This window comes from Pongo pygmaeus, chromosome 23, assembly GCF_028885625.2.
Source record: "Pongo pygmaeus isolate AG05252 chromosome 23, NHGRI_mPonPyg2-v2.0_pri, whole genome shotgun sequence".
Taxonomy (NCBI): domain Eukaryota; kingdom Metazoa; phylum Chordata; class Mammalia; order Primates; family Hominidae; genus Pongo; species Pongo pygmaeus.
Window position 1 is genome coordinate 56,312,574 of NC_085931.1, and position 20,802 is coordinate 56,333,375.

Here is a 20,802-nt window from a genome sequence, read left to right on the forward strand (position 1 = left end):
TTATAATTTAAATAAAGATTGAGGACTTTTGATTTTAATTCTAGCCTTAACTATCTTCCAGGATGCAAATAAAAACTTTTACCTGGGAGACAGAAGTCACTTCTGACTAATTTTTCTCTTTAGAATTCACAGATGGATTCAGTGGAAAAGACAACAAATAGAAGTGAACAAAAATCCAGGTAATTAAAGGCAACTATCCCTTCAAGCAGCTTCATTGACTTCATCTAGCGTCTGTTGTGAGTCTGCGCACTTGTTCTTTAGTACCTGCAAGGGTGAAAAGTGAAATAGAAACACTTGGGCATGAGGGAACCTCGAGGGCCATTTTCCACCTTTGGCTTCAATGTAAGGAATGTTCCAGAAGGCAGCTTTCTGCCCAGTCTCCAAACCAAGCAACATGTCATTAGAGGGGTCACGTCTAGAACTGGGAGTGTCAGGCTTCCTAAGAAAGAATTCTTTGACTACAGATGGACAGCAGCTTGTGTTTGCTGTAAAGTGAAGCGCCATAAAGAGGTACTTACTGTTGGGATTGGTGGGTGGCAGGAAACCAGCATTTGCCAGTAACTTTCTTATCCGTCACTGCAAGCAGGGGTCATTTTGTCATCATCGTTTGTATTCATAACCTGTGTGCAGCTTCAAAGGAATGAAAATTGCTGAGCTTTTGGTTCACAAATATATACCACTTAAACTGAGCTTAACACTGGGCAACTTAAAATGCATGAGACACAGCTGTCCCACGTCCTTTAAGGAATAAGGGTAGAACATGTGAAATAAATACACAAAGAAGGATACACAGGCCATCTCCCCACAGTGTAAGAGGGGTGTGTGTGTGTGTGTGTGTGTGTGTGTGTGTGTGTGTGTGTGTGTGTGTGTGTGTGTGTGTGTGTGTGTGTGTGTGTGTGTGTGTGTGTGTGTGTGTGTGTGTGTGTGTGTGTGTGTGTGTACAGCACAAGGCCTGAACTGGCAGAGAGTTCCAGACTTTGTGTTTGTAGTGTTTCTGCTTTGACTTTCATTGTCTCACTCCCTTGTTTTCAAGTAGAAAGTTTTTAAAAAGCCTCATCCGGAAACAGCCCCAGGAACTGCTCCTGGTTATCGGGACTGGCGTCAGCGCAGCAGTGGCCCCGGGAATCCCTGCGCTTTGTTCGTGGAGAAGCTGCATCGAGGCCGTCATCGAGGCTGCAGAGCAGCTGGAGGTGCTGCACCCTGGAGACGTCGCCGAGTTCCGGAGGAAAGTGACGAAGGACCGGGACCTGTTGGTTGTCGCCCATGATCTGATCCGGAAGATGTCACCTGTAAGTGTCAGACAAGTACCTCTGGTTTCTTGGGGACAGCTTGGTTCTGCACCAGGTTGGGTGAGTCTGTGAACCTAATGTTAAACTCTGCAGGCCTAACTTGTGTTCAGTGCTCAGCAGACTCAGGCTGATGAGCCAGAAATCCTTGAGTCCATTGGAGTGTCGTCTTTTAAAATTGAGGGGATGCCAGCCACACTGCAGCGCGGGATTCCTAAAGTAGCTCCTATTAAATGGAACCTGACTGTGTAAGATCGTCTCAGGGAGATCATCCAGCTGCACTCATATGAACTTTGTGATTGTATGTTCACTTAGTGAAGGGATATCCCTTAGGCGTGTTTGGTGTAAGCAGGCCAGCCATATTTCTTCAGATGACAGGTGCTTCCTAGAAAACATTTGAAGATGGGAGAAATTCCAGCTTCTTTGTCTGCTGCGGAGATGATCTAGATGATCTCCTTGAGAGGAGAAGCACTGATGATTCAGGAGCTATTCCTGAGCGAGGCCCTGGGGCCGATGGGTCTGGTGCAGGGGGAGGTGTGTGGCAGGCCGTTGTTGTCCCAGGTCAGCCATGGTGTGTGGCCATAAAGGCTGGGAAGCTGGACCCTGTGGCTGGGGCTCTTGGCAGTCGTTGTCTTCTTCTGTTCTTGTATTTACTGAAGAGGCACAGTCACCATCTCAGAGTCAGGACGGGAAGAGATGTTGGACGTTTGAACAGAGGAGATAGCAGGAAATAAAGTGAGCTCGTCACCAAGGAAAGTGGGAGAGTTGAGGTTGGCTGTGAAAGGAAACCTTAAACCACATGGCTTCGTGTGAGCACCTTTATAATCCCCACCTAGAGACCCGGGTGGGCAGCCCAAGGAGAACACAGTGGCCAGGCAGGGCCCCTCTTTGCTCGCTCTGCCACCCTCAACAGGCAGCTTCCGCCTGGTGCTCTGCGGGCAGCTGTAAATGATGTGTGTGCGCAGGGAGTGCGTGGCAGAGGGAAGTGCGGGGAGGGGAGGAAGTGGGGGGCTTCAAGGGCCACCACCGAAGTCACATACACCACTTCTGTTTCATCTCATTGGCCAGAGTTTTAGCTAGGGCTGCACCTAGCAGAGCTTGGGAAATGTTTTTAGTTAGGTGACTGCCACACGTGGGTGTTCTATTAATAAGGGACAACTCTCATCATAGGCCAGGGGTTGGAAATTTACAGCCTTGGGCCTGTTTTTGCAAATGAGGTTCTGACAGGCGGCCACACCCATTCATTTACGTATAGTATGTGGCTCCCTCATGCCTCCAGGCCAAGGCGAGTAGTTGCAACAGAGACTTTATGGCCCACAAGGCCTAAAATATTTCCTCTCTGAGGCGGGGCGCGGTGGCTCAGGCCTGTCATCCTGGCACTTTGGGAGGCCAAGGCAGGCGGATCACCTGAGGTCAGGAGTTTGAGACCAGCCTGGCCAATGTGATGAAACTCTGTCTCTACTAAAAATACAAAAATTAGCCGGGCGTGGTGGCGGGCACCTGTCATCCCAGCTACTCAGGAGGCTGAGGCAGGAGAATCGCTTGAACCCGGGAGGCAGAGGTGGCAATGAACCGAGATTGTGCCACTGCACTCTATCCTGGGCAACGAAAGTGGAACTCCATCTCAAAATATTTTCTCTCTGGCCCTTGTAGACAACATTTGCTCGCCCGTCACAGGAAGAAGGAGGGAGGAGTCGAAGGCAGGCCAGGGAAGGGTCCTGAAGTTGTCCTTCAGGTGAAGAGAGGCCATTTGTCTAGAATGAGAATTGTTTGTCTTGAAAACAAGTAGTTGAGCATCATTCAACTCTTCTGTTCACTTTTGCGTGTTTTTGAAAACCTCCATCAGGAAGCGTTGAGGTGAGGCCGTTGACACAGCTGTGTTGAGAGTTGGAGAACAGGCACGGGGGAAGCTGAGAGTTGGTTGCATCAGGAATTCCAGCAACACCAAAGAAGGGCGAGGGGCTTGCAGGTGTATCTGGGGGAGTTGTAGTGATCCATTGTAAACTCTAAGCTGCTTGATGGAAGAAGGCAGGACAGCAGGGCAGCGAGTGACTGGTCGGTGGTAGTGGGGTCAGTAGCTCACGGGCCTCAATGGGCTTGAAGTTTCCCTGGGAGCCAGGGTGCTACAGAGGTGGCCAGATGGGAGGGAGTGGTTGGACAGGGGAAGCTGGCCCAGAGGTTCTGGAAAGGATCGAGGTCTTGGTAATGATGAGGCCTTGGGGGCTGTATGTGTGGATGGCTGAGATGGACCATGAGTATTGGAGGAGAGTGATGGGTGGAATTGAGAGGCCATGATCCCAGGGAGAATCATCCAAGTGGACATGAGAATCATCCCAAATTATGATGGCACAGCTGGAGAGACTCCAGGGAGCCTGGAGCCAAGCCCTCACCTTCATCGGTGCAGGGAGTGCGGGGGAGCCCCCGGGAGGGGTCTCAGGGATGCATAAAGCCAGGTCTCAGGTCAGGGAGAAGGTGAGCATTCCCAGGAGAGGATGGAGATGTGGGGGTTGGCTGATGGCAGACCCCCTGGGAACAGTGGGAGGGTTTGGGGGGTGGGACAGTCAGAAGAGCTGTGGCAATGAGTGGGAACCTGTGAGTCTTGGTTTTCTTGTGCCGGCCAAGCAACACGAACAGGCACAGAGGGCGAGGGGAGGTGCCGAGGCAGAGGGTGACAATGAGGCTGGGAGCCGGGCAGAGGGGACCCTGTGTCCTCCCGAGCCCTCCCCCACCCCACCTCTCTGTCCCCTCCCAGCAAAGCTCTGCAGCATGGTTGCTGCATCTGCTGTCACCAGCCCTTCCTTTTTCTCTTGAAGCCATCCCAGCCAGGCTTTGGCTCTCAAGGCCCCTTGGAGGCAGCTTCTGTCAAGGCCACCGGTGAAGCACTGAGGCTGCCTTCGGAGGCCGGGCCTCAGTCCTGATCCTCTTGTGTCTCAGAGTATATGCGGCACTACGGGCCGGGTGTGCTGGCTCACGCCTGTAATCCCAGCACTTTGGGAGGCCAAGGTGGGCAGATCACTGGAGGGCAGGAGTTCATGATGAGTCTGGGCAACATAGCGAGACCTCGTCTCTAGAAAAAATTAAAAAATATTTAGGCCGGGTATAGTGGCTCACGCCTGTAATCCCAGAACTTTGGGAGGCTGAGGCAGGTGGATCACCTGAGGTCAGGAGTTTGAGACCAGCCTGGCCAACTGGTGAAACCCCACCTCTACTAAAAATACAAAAATTAGCTGGGTGTGGTGGTGCTCACCTGTAGTCCCAGCAACTTGGGAGGCTGAGGCAGGAGAATTGCTTGAACCAGGAGGGGAGGTTGCAGTGAGCCAAGATCACGCCACTGCATTCCATCCTGGGTGACGGAGCAAGACTCTGTCTCAAAAAAAAAAAAAATTAAAAAATTAACTAGGTGTTATGGTGTGCACCTATAGTCCCAGCTACTTGGGAGGCTAAGGTGGGAGGATCACTTGAGCCTGGGAGATCAAGGCTGCAGAGGGCCGTGATCGTGCCACTCACTGCACTCCAGCCTGGGTGACAGAGTGAGACTCTGTCTCAAAAAATAAAATAATAAAATGAAAAATGAAATAATATAAAATAAATTAAATTAAAAAATTTTTTAAAAAATATAATGAGTTGGGTGTGGTGGTGGCACCTGTAACCCTGGCTACTTGGGAGGCTTAGGTGGGAAGCTCGCTTGGGCCCAGGAGTTGGAGGCTGCAGTGAGCTATCCTGGCACCACTGTGCTCCAGCCTGGATGACAGAGCAAGGCCCTATCTCAAAAAAAGAAAAAAGAAACACTGCCTCCCACCTCATTGAAGGTGCCACGAAGACATGCTGTTTCATTACCACCGAGAAAGAGAAAACTGGGACTGTGCAGCGCTCAGGGAAAGCCAGAGTCTTCACTGTGGTCCTCAAGGCCTAGGTCATCTGCTTCTGCTGCCGACACTTCCCCTCACTCCTCTCCTGCGTCAGTGGCCTCTTGCTGACCTGGGACATACCTGAGCCATGACCGCAGTGCTGTGGCCCTTGCTCTTCCCTCTGCTTAGAACATTCTCCACGAGCCCTCACCTCCTCGGGCCCCTGTTCAGATGCCCTCTTCTCAGAGAGGTTTGCCTAGTGTCTTGGTCCTGTCCACCCTCCCCTGACAGCGCCTGCCCCCGTCTCTGCCGTGCTTTCCCGTGGCAGCATCACCGGTGGCGTGCTACACGTGTGCATTGCCTGGCCCCCTGCTCTGGAGTTTCAGTGCACTCTGTGAAGCCAGATTTTCTTTGTTTTCAGCTGCTATATCTCTGGCACCCAGAACATGGGCCTGCTTAGCTGCTGAGTATTTGTTAAGAGCTGATGTTTTTGTAACTGTCATTCCACCTTTTTGTAGCGCACAGGCGACGCCAAGCCCAGCTTCTTCCAGGACTGCCTGATGGAGGTGTTTGACAACCTGGAGCAGCACATCCAGAGCCCTCTGGTGCTGCAGTCGATCCTCAGCCTGATGGACAGGGGCACCATGGTCCTGACCACCAACTATGACAACCTGCTGGAGATCTTTGGCCAGCAGCAGAACAAGCCCATGGAGTCTCTGGACTTGAAGGACAAGACCAAGGTATGGGCTGGGGGTGCGGGCAGCCTGCAGGTGTGGGGAGTTCTGTGCCCTGGGAGCTGCTTTCACTTTGTGGCAGTGAATTACTAATAAAGTAGCCAGGCGTGGTGGCGCCTGCCCGCAGTCCCAGCTACTGGGGAGGCCGAGGTGGGAGGATTGCTTGAGCCCAGGAGTTCCAGACTGAAATGAGCTATGATCATGCCACTTATTCCAGCCTGGGTGACAGAGTAAGACCCTTTCTCTTAAAAAAAAAAAAAGTAATAATGGAAGGTGGCACAGTGGCAACTTGGGAGGCTGAGGCAGGAGAGTAGCTTGAACTGGGAGGCAGAGGTTGCAGTGAGCTGAGATCACTGCACTCCAGCCTGGGCAAGAGAGTGAGACCCTGTCTCACACAACAAAGAAATACCTGAGACTGGGTAATATATAAAGAAAAGAGCTGTCATTGGCTCACGGTTCACAGCTGTCTAGGAAGCATAGCAGCATCTGCTTCCGGGGAGGCCTCAGGAAGTTTCCAATAGTGGCAGAAGGCAAAGTGGGAGCAGGCATGCCACATGGCAACAGAGAGAGTGGCAGGGGGGTGGTGCCACATGCTTTTAAATGACCAGATTTCTCAAGAAGTCACTATCACGAAGATGGCACGAAGCCACGAGGGATGATCCTGCCCCGTGATCCAAGCAGCTCCCGCCAGGCCCCACCTCCAGCACTGGGTATCACAATTCAACATGAGATTTGGGTGGGGACAAATGTCCAAACTATATCAGTTAGCGTATATTTACAGTTATAAATAACACTACAGGGTCCTCATACTTTTATGTCCTGTTTTCAAGATCAGTTCCTAGAAGAGTTTTACGGTCAAAAGGTATGAATATTTTGAAGACTGATGATGTAAATTACCAAATTGTTTTCCAGAAGGAGCACCAGTTACACTCCCGGTAGTGGCTGTGTGTGGGAGTATATCCATTTCCTGTATCTTGCCAACACATGGTGTTATGAAAAAACAAAATGAAATACACTTTGTCCATTTGATAGCTGAAAATTTTCAACATTGATTTCTTGTGTTACTAAAGGTCGAGCATAGTTTCATGTGACTCTTGATATTTCTTTTGTGACACACTTGTGACCTTTGTGTGTCTGCTTATGTTATTCATAACTAACACTGCTGCCTGTGTTGTCTGGGCTGCCTTGTGAGGGAAGGCCCTGGCCTTCTGTGTACAAAGAAACTGAATTACAGGCAGTGTACACAGGGGCAGGGCCGCCTGAGGGGAGCAGGCAGGGCCAAGGCACCCACTCCTGCCGGCAGTGCCATGGGGTAGACATCTGCTCTCTGCGTCTGAGCCACACGGTCCCCACTGCTGGGGCTTGCTGTTGGAAACAGCCAGCTGCATAAACAGAACCGCCAGCTGGCTCACCGCCCAGTGATGGCAGCAGGGCTGTTGGTGTTTGTCCATTCCACCTGCTGCTGTGCGGTCTCTGGGGTGAAGATGACTTGACAGTGACCCGATGGGCATCTTTATAAGGTCCTGTGTTCTGTATCTTTATAAGGTCCCGTGTTCTGTATCTTTATAAGGTCCCGTGTTCTGTGTCTTTGTAAGGTCCCGTGTTCTGTGTCTTTGTAAGGTCCCGTGTTCTGTGTCTTTATGAGGTCCCGTGTTCTGTGTCTTTATGAGGTCCCGTGTTCTGTGTCTTTATGGGGTCCCATGTTCTGTGTCTTTATGGGGTCCCGTGTTCTGTGTCTTTATGGGGTCCCGTGTTCTGTGTCTCTATGGGGTCCCGTGTTCTGTGTCATTATGAGGTCCCGTGTTCTGTGTCTTTATGAGGTCCTGTGTTCTGTATCTTGAACTGAAAGGAATGCACTTAGCCATTTGATGAATACTTTTCTCCACATACATATGTATATATTTTTTCTGGGTGTGTAGAAGTAATACAGAAATAGCAGTAATTAAAATATAACATATAACTTAGAAGTGAAAGTCCCCATAGCCCACCTAAAGTAATCACTTTTAACAGTTTGCTTTAATCTCAAGTGTTAAAGACATTTTCTGTGTAACTGTCTGTCTTTAAATAAGTCCTTTTTTTTCCCCCCCTGAGACGGGGGTCTCACTTTGTTGCCCAGGCTGGTCTCGAACTCCTGAACTCAAGTCTTGGCCTTGGCCTGAGTAGCTGGGATTATAGGCATGAGCCACCATGCCCAGCTAAAGAAGCTCTTTTGCTATCATGGGACCAGCATGACTGGCGCTAACAGCAGATCCTCTCTCAGGTTTTACAGGTGTGATTGTACCGTCGTAGGACGGGAATAACTAGGGCTCACAGCCGAGTTTCTCTTAGGTTTTGAAGGTGTAATTGTAAAGTGAAGCATCTCTCTGATTCTTTCCAGGATAGGTTTAAAAACTATGAATCCATTTGCAGTATTTTCTTCTCTGTTTGAAACAGTTTGAGGATGTGTTTCTTTTTCTTGGCTTGATGTTTGATAGGTCCTTGAGTGGGCAAGAGGGCACATCAAGTATGGCGTCCTCCACATTCACGGCCTCTACACAGACCCCTGCGGGATGGTGCTCGACCCATCGGGGTATAAAGACGTCACTCAAGACGCAGAAGTCATGGTACGGCCCGTCCTAATTAGCATCGGTGCGTCCTCTCAGGGATTACTGGTAGCCACTGGCCATTGGCAGCAGTTGAGTGGCTTCCCAGGCTCCAGGCATCCGTGCCCTTCAGGTCGGCCCTGCACACAGTTGCTGAGGGAGGGGCCACGTCTCTTGTCCTTGTCTGTGTCTCTGGGGTCCTGCATGGTGCCTCCATGTTGAGTAGGTGCTTGGCGAACATTTGTTGGAGGAAGGAATTCATGATTCCTTTAAAAGCATAGATCTGCCCTTACCCTCTCCAGGAGCCCTAGCCGTTTGGTGGTTCTCACCTGCCCAGGTATACAGTGAAACTCCTCAGCATGACATACAGGGCCCCGTGCAGTCTAGAATGTCGTCCTTGTTCTTCCAGGCTTTTTCTGGTCTGAAATTCTCTGCTCTCCTTCCTGTAGTTGTAAAGCTTCATTCTTGGCCTGGTATAGTGGCTCATGCCTGTAATCCTAGTGCTTTGGCAGGCCAAGGCAGGAGGATCGCTTGAGTCCAGGAGGGAGAGGCTACAGTGAGCTGGGATCGCACCACTGCACTGCAGCCTGGGCAACAGAGCGATACCTCATTTCTAAAAAAAAATAAATAAATAAAAGTAAATGAACTTCATTCTCTGTGAGGTTTTTTTTTTCTTCTTCTTAAATAGACAGGGTCTTGCTCTGTGGCCCAGGCTGAAGTGCAGTGGCATGATCAAAGCTCACTGCTTCCTTGAACTCCTGGGCCCAAGGATCCTCCTGCCTTAGTCTCCCGAGTAGCTGGGACTGCAGGTGTGCACCCCTACTCCCGGCTGTGAGGTCTTCTTGATGCCCTAGAATGAAGTGTGGAAAAGCTGTGCTTCTGTTAAGCACTGAGAAACTCGGTGTCTGTGGATTCACCCACGAGCACACAGCTAGGCGCCGTGTTCCTCAGTGCTCATCCCTGGGCCGGTGTCATGCCGTGACATGTGTCAGCAAATGAGTGACTGGGCAGATGCTTTTCAGTTGCATCATTAATACTGCTTGGTTATAAGAAATACCTGTGCTGAGATTGAGCCTGTCTGAGATGTTTGGTTAGCTGAATTGGTGATTCTCTCCTGCTTGCCTGAGTGACCCCATGCAATCTGCTTTCCCTGTACCCACCCGACCCCGTCAGTCATGGTCCCTGATCCCCTCCTCAGCTCTCCTGCCCTCATTCGCAGAAACACCCCTGCAAGAATTTCCACATATGACCCACTGAGGTCAACATTAATTTCAGGGTGTTTTATGTGCATAATTCTAAACTGAAAACATTTACTGTCCTCATTTTATGTTTTAATAATTTAAAATTATACCCAATTTGAGAAGATCTGAGTTGTGTGACTGCGCTGGTGAGTGTGCGGGGTGGGCGATGGGCTGGCCTTGCTGTAAGGGGCGTGTGCACTGCCACCTACTTCGGCCAAAGACCAGTTACCCTGGCTTAGGTGGGGACAGGCAGGCTCAGCCCAGCTTTGGTCTTTGCTGCCACAGGCTGCTGCTGTGGGGTGACCTGAGTGCCATGTCGGGAAAGGATACTGTCCTTCTAACTGTGCTCCTCAGTGTGGCCCCGGGAACGCCTGTCAGGGAGCAGTGATGTAAAAGCACACGCATGTGATTTGGTTAGTTGTAAGCTCTTGCTGTCTTTCAAATGAGCACTCAAGTTCTTCATTGGCCTTTTCTAGGAAGTCCTCCAGAACTTATACCGCACCAAGTCCTTTCTGTTTGTGGGCTGTGGAGAGACCCTTCGTGATCAGATATTCCAGGCCCTCTTTCTTTACTCAGTGCCGAATAAGGTGGATTTGGAGCACTACATGCTTGTGCTGAAGGAGAATGAAGACCATTTCTTTAAGCATCAGGCAGATATGCTTCTGCACGGAATCAAAGTTGTATCTTATGGGGACTGTTTTGACCATTTTCCAGGATATGTGCAAGACCTTGCCACTCAGATCTGCAAACAGCAAAGCCCAGGTATGGGATCTGGCTTCACTTTCCTTTTTCTTTCTTTCTTTCTTTTTCTCTCTTTTTTTTTTTTGAGATGGAGTTTCACTCTTGTTGCCCAGGCTGGAGTGCAGTGGCACCATCTTGGCTTACTTACCACAACCTCCGCCTCCCAAGTTCAAGGGATTCTCCTGCTTCAGCCTTCTGAGTAGCTGGAACTGCAGGCATGCGCCACCATGCCTGGCTAATTTTGTATTTTTAGTAGAGACGGGGTTTCACCATGTTGGTCAGGCTGGTCTCGAACTCCCGACCTCAGGTGATCCACCTGCCTCGGCCTCCTGAAGTGATGGGATTACAGGCGAGAGCCACCGCGCCCGGCCTGTCTTCACTTTTCAAGTACAAAACTCATAGGGCTCTTCCAGTTGTTTCTCTCTCTTTTTTTTTGATGTAATTCACATACCCATAAAATTCACCAATCTTCCAGTTATTATTTTTTAAAACTGCCTCTGTAATTTAAAATTAGAAGATTGGAGTAATTGGTGTCCTAGTGACAGTCTGTAACTAGAACTTGAACTTTAGGCTGGGCGCCGTGGCTCACGCCTGTCATCCCAGTTTTTTGGGAGGCCAAGGCAGGAGGATTGCTTGAGCCCAGGAGTTTAAGATCAGCCTGGGCAACATAGGGAGACCTGGTCTCTACAAAAATGTTTTAAAAAATTAGCTGGGTTTGGACTGGGCGTGATGGCTCATCCCTGTAATCCCAGCACTTTGGGAGGCCGAGGCGGGCGGATCACGAGGTCAGGAGATGGAGACCATCCTGGCTAACACGGTGAAACCCCGTCTCTACTAAAAATACAAAAAATTAGCTGGGCGTGGTGGCGGGCACCTGTAGTCCCAGCTACTCGGGAGGCTGAGGCAGGAGAATGGCATGAACCCGGGAGGCAGAGCTTGCAGTGAGCTGAGATCGCACCACTGCACTCCAGCCTGGGTGACAGAGCAAGACTCTGTTTCCAAAAAAAAAAAAAAAAAAAAGCTGGGTTTGGTGGTGGACATCTGTGATCCCAGCTACTCTGGAGGCTCAGGTGGGGGGATCGCTTGAGCCCAGGAGTTAGAGACTGCAGTGAGCTGTGATCAGGCCACTGTATTCCAGCCTGGACGTCGGAGGAAGACCCTGTCTCTAAAAATAAAAAATAAAGTAACTTTGAAGTTTACAGCTGTGCAAACATGTATAGCTGGACACATTTATTCCTGTTTCAGGTTTCCTTAACCAAGAAAGAAAACTACCAGGCTAGCTTTATCAGTTGTGATACTTAACACTTGAAAGACACAGATATCTCATATTTGTGTCCTGTCACTGCAGTTGAAAAGTTACAACTTCACAAGCACAGAATGATTTCATGAACACTTTACTTCTTTTTTCACGTAATGTATTTTCCCTGTTGTGAATGCAACACCTCTTTTAAGTAGTGCTCCTTGGCCCTTTTGAGAAATTGCTCATCTATCAGGAATGACCAGGGCGAGTGAGAAATTCTTCAACTTGGTCATGTTGAGATAAGGGAATTAATAGCTGGGAGTCTGGCATCATAAAACATGGATGATGGCAAGCTTGGAAAGGCCTGTGCTGGCTCGTTTAATTGTAACAGGAAACCCACGCACACTCACCACACACTGGAACGAGGTTAGCCACCGAGGCAGGTATATGTGACCAGCTGTGAACTTGGAGACTAGAGAATGCAGAGATAATCCAATCGCTAAGGTTTTTGTTGTTTTTTTAACCACTATCATTTCTTTTCAGAATTGCTAATAATTAGCAAAATGGACCAAGGTAAGTTCCATTTCCATAAATAAAAGTATAATTAGGGCAACAGCTTCTTATTCAGGGCAGAAGAAAAGAGCTCCTGCTTGCCGTGTGTCACCCTCCACTCAGAGTTCCATATTCTTACCTTACTTGGTTTTCCAGTGGCAGCATGCAGTGCTAGTAAGTAGATGATTTCATAGATGAGAAGAGCTGAGCTGGCACAGGCACATAACGTGCCCAGACATTTTGAAGCTGGGATTGGGATCCTGGCCTGACTGCAGAGCAAAATACACCATTTGGTGCATCCTGGCACCGGCCCACATGTGTGGGGCTCTGCAGAGAGGCAGCGGGCTTTCCTCATCTCTGCCCCCATCCGCCGCTTCTCATTCCACCCCCACACTCCCTGGAAGAACAGGACCCAGAGTAATCCTGCATGTGCTCGGGCTCCTAGAGTGGGGCTGAGTAGCTTTCTGTCCCACTGAGCCTCCCTTTCCAGGTTGGGGCAGGCAAGTGGATTCGACAGGCTGCCGGAAGACTGCAAGGTCATTGGGAGTTTTAATCTGTGACTGTGTCATGAAGGACATTTGTACTTTAATTCATGGAGTGCCACTCCTGATGGGAGAGGAGGCCCATGACAGTGACAGTCATGCTAGCGATCGCGGACACCACACCATGCTCCCTTTGCCAGCTGGCTCCTTCAGCGAGCCCTCGCGCCAGGCCTGGGAGGCAGACGTGATGGCAGCGAGGAGCGCAGGAGTCCACAGCCCGCGCGGGCTGAGCTGCCCAGAAGCCTGTTCCCAGTCACTGCCGTTCCTAGTCACTGCCTCAGGGTGGCCTGAGGAGGACTAGCTCTTGGCGTCTCGGCTCCACTGACTGCTTTTCTTTCTCCTTCAGATGCTGATCGCGTGGACAGCACCACATTATTGGGTAAAGCAGATCTTTCTTCTTGCCAGCCTGTTTTTTGCCTACACATTCCATTGTCTTCTGTCACTAATTGTAGAATCATAAACATTTGTTTTTCACCTTAAATAATTAGCTTGTATTAAAACAGCCCCACTGAAGATGATAAATAGCCATGCCTTAGCATGGTCCCTGCCACACCGAGAGACTAAAAGCCATCCCTTTGACGAGGAAGCACAGCCGAATCACACGTGGGCCAGCTGGCACCTGAGAATAATTTCTTACCCTAGAACCAAGAGTGACGGGACTTGGAACAGGTTCTATTTGTGTGATACCATGTGGTGCCAGATGCAGTGCCTTAGAATGACCCAGCTCTTCCGAAATGTTCGTTGCATGGGTCTGAGCTTGCACACAGAAGAAGCTTTCTATTTAATACTTGTTTTGAAATGTGAACGCTCTTCTTGCTGGGCTCAATTCTGCCTGTTTATAAATTTAACAAGACTCGGTGGCCATGAGCGTCCTCCTGTGTGTGAACTGGGCACCAGGTGCCTCCCCTTGCCGAATCATTTGGGTAAAAGGGACTCTGGTGAGTGGCGCGGAGGCCTCTGTGCGCAGCCCTGTTTTCCCTGGCTGTTTGGCCTAGTGCGTTCACAGATGAGAAAACGCGCATCAACGTGGGAGCTGCTCACATCACATCCATGTTAGTGGTGCAGGAAGTACAAAACCACCGCAGTCAGCTTCCCGTTTCCACCTATTCCCATGCGAAAGGACATCTTTATTACAGTTGCTTTCTCACTGAGATGCGACTCCTGGGATAGAAGCCGTAGCGTGGTTGATGTCATCTGTAGTGGATGGCAGGGTCTGCTTGGCCAGTGCTTCAGTCAGGTCACATTATGAACTGTGCCTTGGCGAGTGGCTTCTGAATAAACAGGCTTCTTAATAAATTCTTCTCTTTCAGGTCATGCGTGCCAGGACTGTGCAAAGAGGAAGTTAGAAGAGAATGGAATTGAAGTTTCAAAAAAACTCAGACAGTCAGATGCTGGTATTGTGTTCTTTTTGTGGGGAGCTGCCTCAGGTCTCTCTTGTTGGCAGGCATCTTCAGGGACCGTGCTGCGCCTTAATGCCCCGGGCCCTACGGTGGGAGGACGGTGCATACATTCTGTCAGGGCCAGAGAGCACAGGAGGCTTAGCAGAGACCCTGGCCTCTCACCCCAACCCAATTCCAACTGCCCAGAGGTACTGGTACCTCTTTAGAAAAACGTTACGGAGAAAACATACACTAAGAGGGTGCAGCGGGCAGAAGGGTGCTCTCTACAAAAAGAAAAGTTAAAAAGATGAATAAAAAGTGCACAAGTTATGTCAGGTCAGCTCAGTGCATTTTTGCAAAGTGAATGCTCCCATCTAATCACACCCAGTTGAGGAAGCAGCATTGCCAGGACACCCCTTGTCACTCTCCAGCCTCCTCCAGTCTCCTCCAGCCCCCAAGGGTGACCACTAGCCTGATGCATGTCAGCTGAGTCTCTGGAGAAAAGCACTTTAAATCATTTGAGCTTTGTTGCCTCTGTTACAGACTAAGATTTATTTAAGTGATTGAACTATTTATCTAAACAGTGTATTTGAATAGGCCTCTCTGTTGACACTATGAAGGGTGATCTCGCGCGTTCGTGCCGGTCCCTCCCTCTCCTCCCCTTCTCCTCTCAGGTTTTGCATAGTGCTGTGTGTTATTTCTCATTCTTTAAATAACATACTTAGGCCAGACTTCCCAACATGAAGCCTGGGCTGGATGGGCCCCTGCTTGCGTATCCCACCCCCTAGCCCACTGGCTTCCCCGTTTTGTCGGTCTCCGTGATGACAGGACAGAAAGGAAATGAGACCCCCAGTCTGTCTGTAGGTTGACTGTAAAAGTTGGCAAACAAAAGCATTTACTTGATGAAAACAGCGTCAGTGTTCTTTCCTGCTTAGCCAGCTTGTGGCCGTGGCCGTGGGCCCAGTGCCACGGTGCCTGTGCCAGCTGTAGCATGTGTGTTGTGTCCGTGGGCCCAGTGCCATGTCGCCTGTGCCAGCTGCAGATGTGTCCTCAATGTCAGGGTCAAATGTGGCTTGTTCTTACATTCCATTTTCCCATTTTTTATTGTTTAATGTTGGGGCTTGAAGACATTTGTGTTACTTCTTATTTTTTGAGTTTTTAGGTTCTTCTTTCCCCTTTGTTTTCCAAAAACCGTTTCCCAATATTCTTAAATGTATGCATTCCCTCAGCTTTCAGAACTGAATAATAAATTTTTTTTAAAAAAAGTATGCATTCTCCTCATCCTGCCACCCCACATCTCCCAGGACACCTTCTCCTGGTCGGCTCCACTGGGGACTGCTGCCTCCTGAGCTTCCCTCCTTCTTTCTGAGATGGAGGCCCAGGTCTCCCTTGTTCTGGCCCCCCATCCGTCCTGCTAGTACCTCCTGAGGCTGCTTCTGCAGACCCCAGTGTGGGGTCACCTCCCGAGGGCCATGTGTCTGCAGGTGTCTGTGCCATCCTCACGCTCGCAGGAGTTTTGGCATGGGATTCTTGGTTGTGATTCCCCCGGACTCCACTGTCTGAAGACCAGGTTTCCTATGAAGAGGGTCTGATGGGAACCTGTTCCCAGTGATTTGAGGGTACCCGTTGCTTTTTTTCCTGGGAGTTTTTAGGATCCTCTTTTCCCTTGATTAGAAATTCAATGAGGATGTATTTAGGTGGGAAACTTTTTTTTACCTACCTTACTCACATGTTCTTTTTCCTCTTCCATTTCTCCAGTTCTGGAATGGTCTGTGATTCTCTTTATTTCTTCTTTCCATCTTCTCTGTTCTCCCTTTCTGGAAGTCATACTAGTTGGGATTGCCTGGATTGATTTCCACCGTCTTTTAAGTTTTCTCTGATGTCTTTTTTTTTTTATTTTTTGAGACAGAGTCTTGCTCTGTCGCCCAGGCTGGAGTGCAGTGGTGTGATCTCGGCTCACCGCAACCTCCGCCTCTTGGGTTCAAGCTATTTTCCTGCCTTAGCCTCCTGAGCAGCTGGGACTACAGGCGCACACCACCATGCCCGACTAATTTTGTATTTTTGGTAGAGATGGGGTTTCACTATGTTGGCCAGGCTGGTCTCAAACTCCTGACCTTGTGATCCACCCACTTTGGCTTCCCAAACTGCTGGGATTATAGGCGTGAGCCACTGCGCCCGGCCAAGCTCTTGTTTTCTTAGTTACCTTTTCTCAGAGCATCTGCTGCTGTAAGTCTGTGAGAACTCTGGAGACAGAAGTCAACCTGGTTATCTGACTCTACTACATTCCTGAAAACATTGGGAGAGAAGATTTTCATGTAATAGGAGTTTATATTTAGTACTTTATATAAGTAAACCAAAGTAAAACACTCTTAAATACCTATATAGCAGTCCACCCAAAATTTCTGAGAGCTATGAAGCATCCAGCTTATCAGTTACCTCTTCATTTAACATTTAAATCCTTCAGTGGGTATGCTGGAGCAGTATTATGTCCCTGTATGTTCCTTCAACACCACAGGGACCATGTGCAACAGTACATGTTATAAAGATTCTTAGTGAGTGCAAATTTAGTCAAGTAAAATAAGGCAGTTCTAAAAGGGCCACCTGCAGAGTGAATTATAGCACAAGCGAGGGCTGGCGGCAGGGGGTGGGGGCGCCCTAGCGTCCTGCCGTCCAGGGGCAGGGAAGATGAGAGTGAGCTGATGGTGGGGGTCCTCGTGGGAGAGCTGTGAGGGGCAGCTGTCACAGACTCGACATCCTCTCATTTAGTTTTATACAACTTTGGCTGGGCGTAGTGGTTCACGCCTGTATTACCAGCACTTTGGGAGGCTGAGGCAGGTGAATCACCTGAGGTCAGGAGTTCGAGACCAGCCTGGCTAACATGGCAAAACCGTCTCTACTAAAAATACAAAAATTAGCCGGGTGTGGTGGCGGGTGCCTGTAGTCCCAGCTACTCAGGAGGCTGAGGCAGGAGAATTGCTTGAACCCAGGAGGTGGAGGTTGCAATGAGCCGAGATTGCACCATTGTACTCCAGCCTGGGTGACAGAGCAAGACTCCGTTTCAAAAAAGATAATAATAATAGTTTTATACAACTTCAAGTGCGCTTGGGGGCACACACGTTTTAGAGAATTCGATTTTGATATTGTTTTGGATCAAACTGTTTGAAATCTTTTTGCAGATATTTGGATTGTGAGTTCAGCTAGTAGAACCATCACATAAGTAAAAACAAAACACAAAACTGGTGTTCTGTGAACTGTTTCCTCTGGGGTAGGCGGTTCTTTTCCACTACTTTCTTTCATGTTCATTGTTTTGTTTGCTGCATATCTGGGCTCCTCCAGTGCCTGCTGACAAGAACGAAGGCCCGGGCGATTATTCTCAATAGATTGGCTTTCTTCTGCTGTTGCTGCTGTTGTGTGTACATAGATTTTGTCCCCTGCGGCCTGCCTCTGACTGGTGTGCACATCCGGGGCAGGGCCTACTGCCTGGTAGACCTTGCCATATGGAGCATTGGGCAAGGGTTTTCTTCAATACCTGTGAGATCTGTGCTCCTAGACGCCATCACCTGCACCTGCAGCCCCGGCTCTCCCCACCCAGTCATGTCTCCTTAGGGCGAAGCTCCTGGCCTCTGTTGTATGGAAAGTCTTGGCCTGTCCTGCATGTGGGTGAGAGAAGCCAAGCCTGGGGATCCCAGAGGAATCGACAGGCTTATTCTTCTCCATACCTCCAACAGGCTCTCACTGTATGTTTGTTGAAATTGCCCCATCCTCAGTCCACTGAGAAATAAAAGAGCATCCATGTTCATGGATTGAGATTCCCACAGATCGTTGCAAATGTAATGTCATCACTTGCTTGACCCCCTGATAGTATTGATAATTACACAAGGTCATTTCCAGACAGTGGCTACTGTTTCCATTGTGGAGGGGTTTTCAAAATCTTCTGTACATAAGAACAATTGTAAAGCAGTTTCTGAAATAGAAATCTATTGCAAATAACTTCTTTTAGCTGGACTTTAACCCTTGGGCATTTCATTCTTTTATTTAAACAGATGATGCTGGAGGGTCTTGAAATCTTTAAAACCAGTAAAACCTGCAACTTGAAAACTAGCCTTCTGTAACCACGGTGCCCAAACGAAGAGGAATGTATGGAGAACTCCACGTGGATCTCTGATTGCGAAACCGTCACATACACCAAGAGAGCCACATGGGCATGTGGCCCTCAAGGCTGGGTGAGAGGGCTCCCCTGTGTGTTGAACTATGCAGGAGGTGACGCAGACACACTTCAGGTGGACTTTGCAAGGACTGATGGATAGCTACCTCAGGGGCCAGATCCGTGGGAAGGGGTGGACCTGGTGTTCCCGTTCCCATCTGACAGGCTCTCTTTTGTCAAGGTGGTATTTTTCGTAATAAAAGGGGAAGAGTAAAGACTGTCCAAGCAGCAGTAGTTGCCAAAGAGAAAATACGAAACAGACACTTTTTTTTTTTTTTTTTTGAGTCAGAGTCTCACTCTGTCATCCAGGACAGAGTGCAGTGGTGCGATCTCAGCTCACTGCAGCCTCCACCTCCTGGGCTCAAGTGATTCTCCTGCCTCAGCCTCCTGAGTAGCTGGGATTATAGGCGTCCACCACCATGCCCAGCTAATTTTATTTTTAGTAGAGTTGGAGTTTCACCATGTTGGCCAGGCTGGTCTCGAACTCTTGACCTCAGGTGATCCACCCACCTTGGCCTCCCAAAATGCTAGGATTACAGGCATGAGTCACTGGGCCCAGCAAAATAAACACATTTTATAATTGTATGTGGAAACATGTTACTATAGAAAGCATTTTAAAGGTACGTTTTAAAGGTATGTTTGTTCCACTGTTAAATAGTAAAGAATGAATCCGCTAGTGAAAATGTTTTTAGGGAGAACAGCTGGATCAAAAGGGCTTCTTTGGAACTAGGTTGTTTTAGTAACTTCTGTTCCAAAGAAACACAGGTCTGATATTGCTAAGAACTGAAATCGGAGGAGCTAGAGACCCTTTTCAGTTCAGGCCAGTGTTGTGCAGGACCACTGTGGGACTGACAACCGCGATAGCAGAAGTTTGAAAGACCAGGTTTCAAACATTATAAATTCCAGGCTTTGCAAATCTTTATTCTCTGGGGTGAGATCCAGTCTTTCTGTTATTGTCTCTGAAAATTCTCTTCCAGGCCCACATTAAGGGAGTTTGCAGAGAGTGAGGGAGGCAAAACTTGAAAAGGGCCTGCAACACTTTAAACCTTCTCAGGTTCACCCACATGAAACGGCTGTGCTGAGTGCGCTGCTGGTGCCCGGGGAGCTTCTCTGACTGTGACCGGCAGAGGCTTCTGTGGCGGTGCATGAGCGGCCCTACAGTGGAGGGTTCTCTTTGGAAACAAACAGCCCTGCTTGGTTTCAGTTTGAGGCCACTTATCGTCAGTGTGACATTTCTTGCCAAGCCCTGTGACACTCCCCATTGATGACTCCCATAGGTACAGAGAAAGTTAAGAACAGGAAACAGAAGGGTAGGATGCATAGGGAGGGAGAGAAGCCCTGAAAACTTTTTTTTTCTTTTTGAAGCATGGAAAACAAATCTTTTATGCCACTCCAGCCATAAATAAAATTTTAACTTCAACCCTGTGTGCTCAGTGTTTCTTTAATTATGCCAAGGCTTGCTAGAATGTTATTTAGTGAGAATTTTTAGCTTGAGTTGCCACCCAACTGTGAAATCAACTAAATGATTACTTGAACGTATTTAAATGTTTTAAAAAGCAAACATTATAAATTTTTCTTTAATATCATTTAGTAAGTGCAGTCAGGGAATATCTGAATCTGAGAGCTGGCCAGACACAGGGTATAGCAGAATTACAAGCATAGAGGATGCTGTGCAGTTGGATGTAAAGCTCATTACAGCCCATTTTTAAGAAAAGCTTTGTGTGCTCTGCTGGAGGACGCAGCCATGTTGCTGTACCACATAGAGGTATCTAATCGGTTCTGTTGTATACTCGTTGTAGAATGTAAAGTTTATTCCAATCCGATTGAGAGATTAGAGGCAACTCCAGCATAGTGCACTTGCTTGTGTGTAGTTTAGTCAGTGAGAAACATCACATCAGGAGGTAACAAAGTTGGCCCTGCTGTTTACTGCCTCAAGCTAGAATAGCTGTTACATTTTAAAATGGTTATATTTTAAGACAGGGCAGGTAGCTCAAACCTGTAATCCCAGCACTTTGGGAGGCTGAGGGGGGCGGATCACTTGAGGCCAGAAGTTTGAGACCAGCCTGGCCAACATGGTGAAACCCTGTCTCTACTAAAAATACAAAAATTAGCCTGGCGTGGTAGTGTGCGCCTGTAATCCCAGCTACTTGGGAGACTGAGGCAGGAGAATCACTTGAACCAAGGAGGCAGAGGTTGCAGTGAACCAAGATTGCAGCACTGCATTCCAGCCTGGGCAAGAGGGAATTCCATCTAAAAAAAATAAAAATAAAAATAAAATGGTTACATTTTAAATAGTTATACAAGTACCTGCTAAGAACCTCCTTACTATCTCGACAAAGCCTGAATATGTGCTGTGGCCCTTAAATTAGGTTACTGGGCACGCTCTGTTATATCAGAAATGACTGAACTTGGTGGGATCACTGACAGTCTATAAGTCAAAGTTATGAAAGAGA

The 20,802-nt window shown here is 48.7% G+C and overlaps 1 protein-coding gene across 22 annotated transcripts in view; it reads left to right on the top strand.

Annotated features, from left to right (window-relative positions):
* FAM118A (family with sequence similarity 118 member A) overlaps positions 1–19,769 on the top strand; it is a 32,102-nt gene extending 12,333 nt beyond the window's left edge. For 5 of the 22 annotated variants that reach the window (XM_054469812.2, XM_063663375.1, XM_063663376.1 and 2 more), the window contains 8 exons: positions 124–179; positions 1,037–1,289; positions 5,653–5,874; positions 8,343–8,471; positions 10,168–10,453; positions 13,113–13,145; positions 14,077–14,160; positions 18,189–19,769. In XM_054469812.2, the coding sequence (XP_054325787.1) occupies positions 133–179; positions 1,037–1,289; positions 5,653–5,874; positions 8,343–8,471; positions 10,168–10,453; positions 13,113–13,145; positions 14,077–14,160; positions 18,189–18,208 (1,074 nt within the window). In that variant the 5' untranslated portion in view covers positions 124–132 and the 3' untranslated portion in view covers positions 18,209–19,769. Of the gene's footprint in view, positions 1–123; positions 180–1,033; positions 1,290–5,652; positions 5,875–8,342; positions 8,497–10,167; positions 10,454–12,215; positions 12,246–13,112; positions 13,146–14,076; positions 14,161–18,188 lie in introns of all 22 variants that reach the window. The other 17 variants (XM_054469811.2, XM_063663370.1, XM_063663371.1 and 14 more) reach the window with 7 other exon arrangements.
* Positions 19,770–20,802: the final 1,033 nt, after the last annotated feature.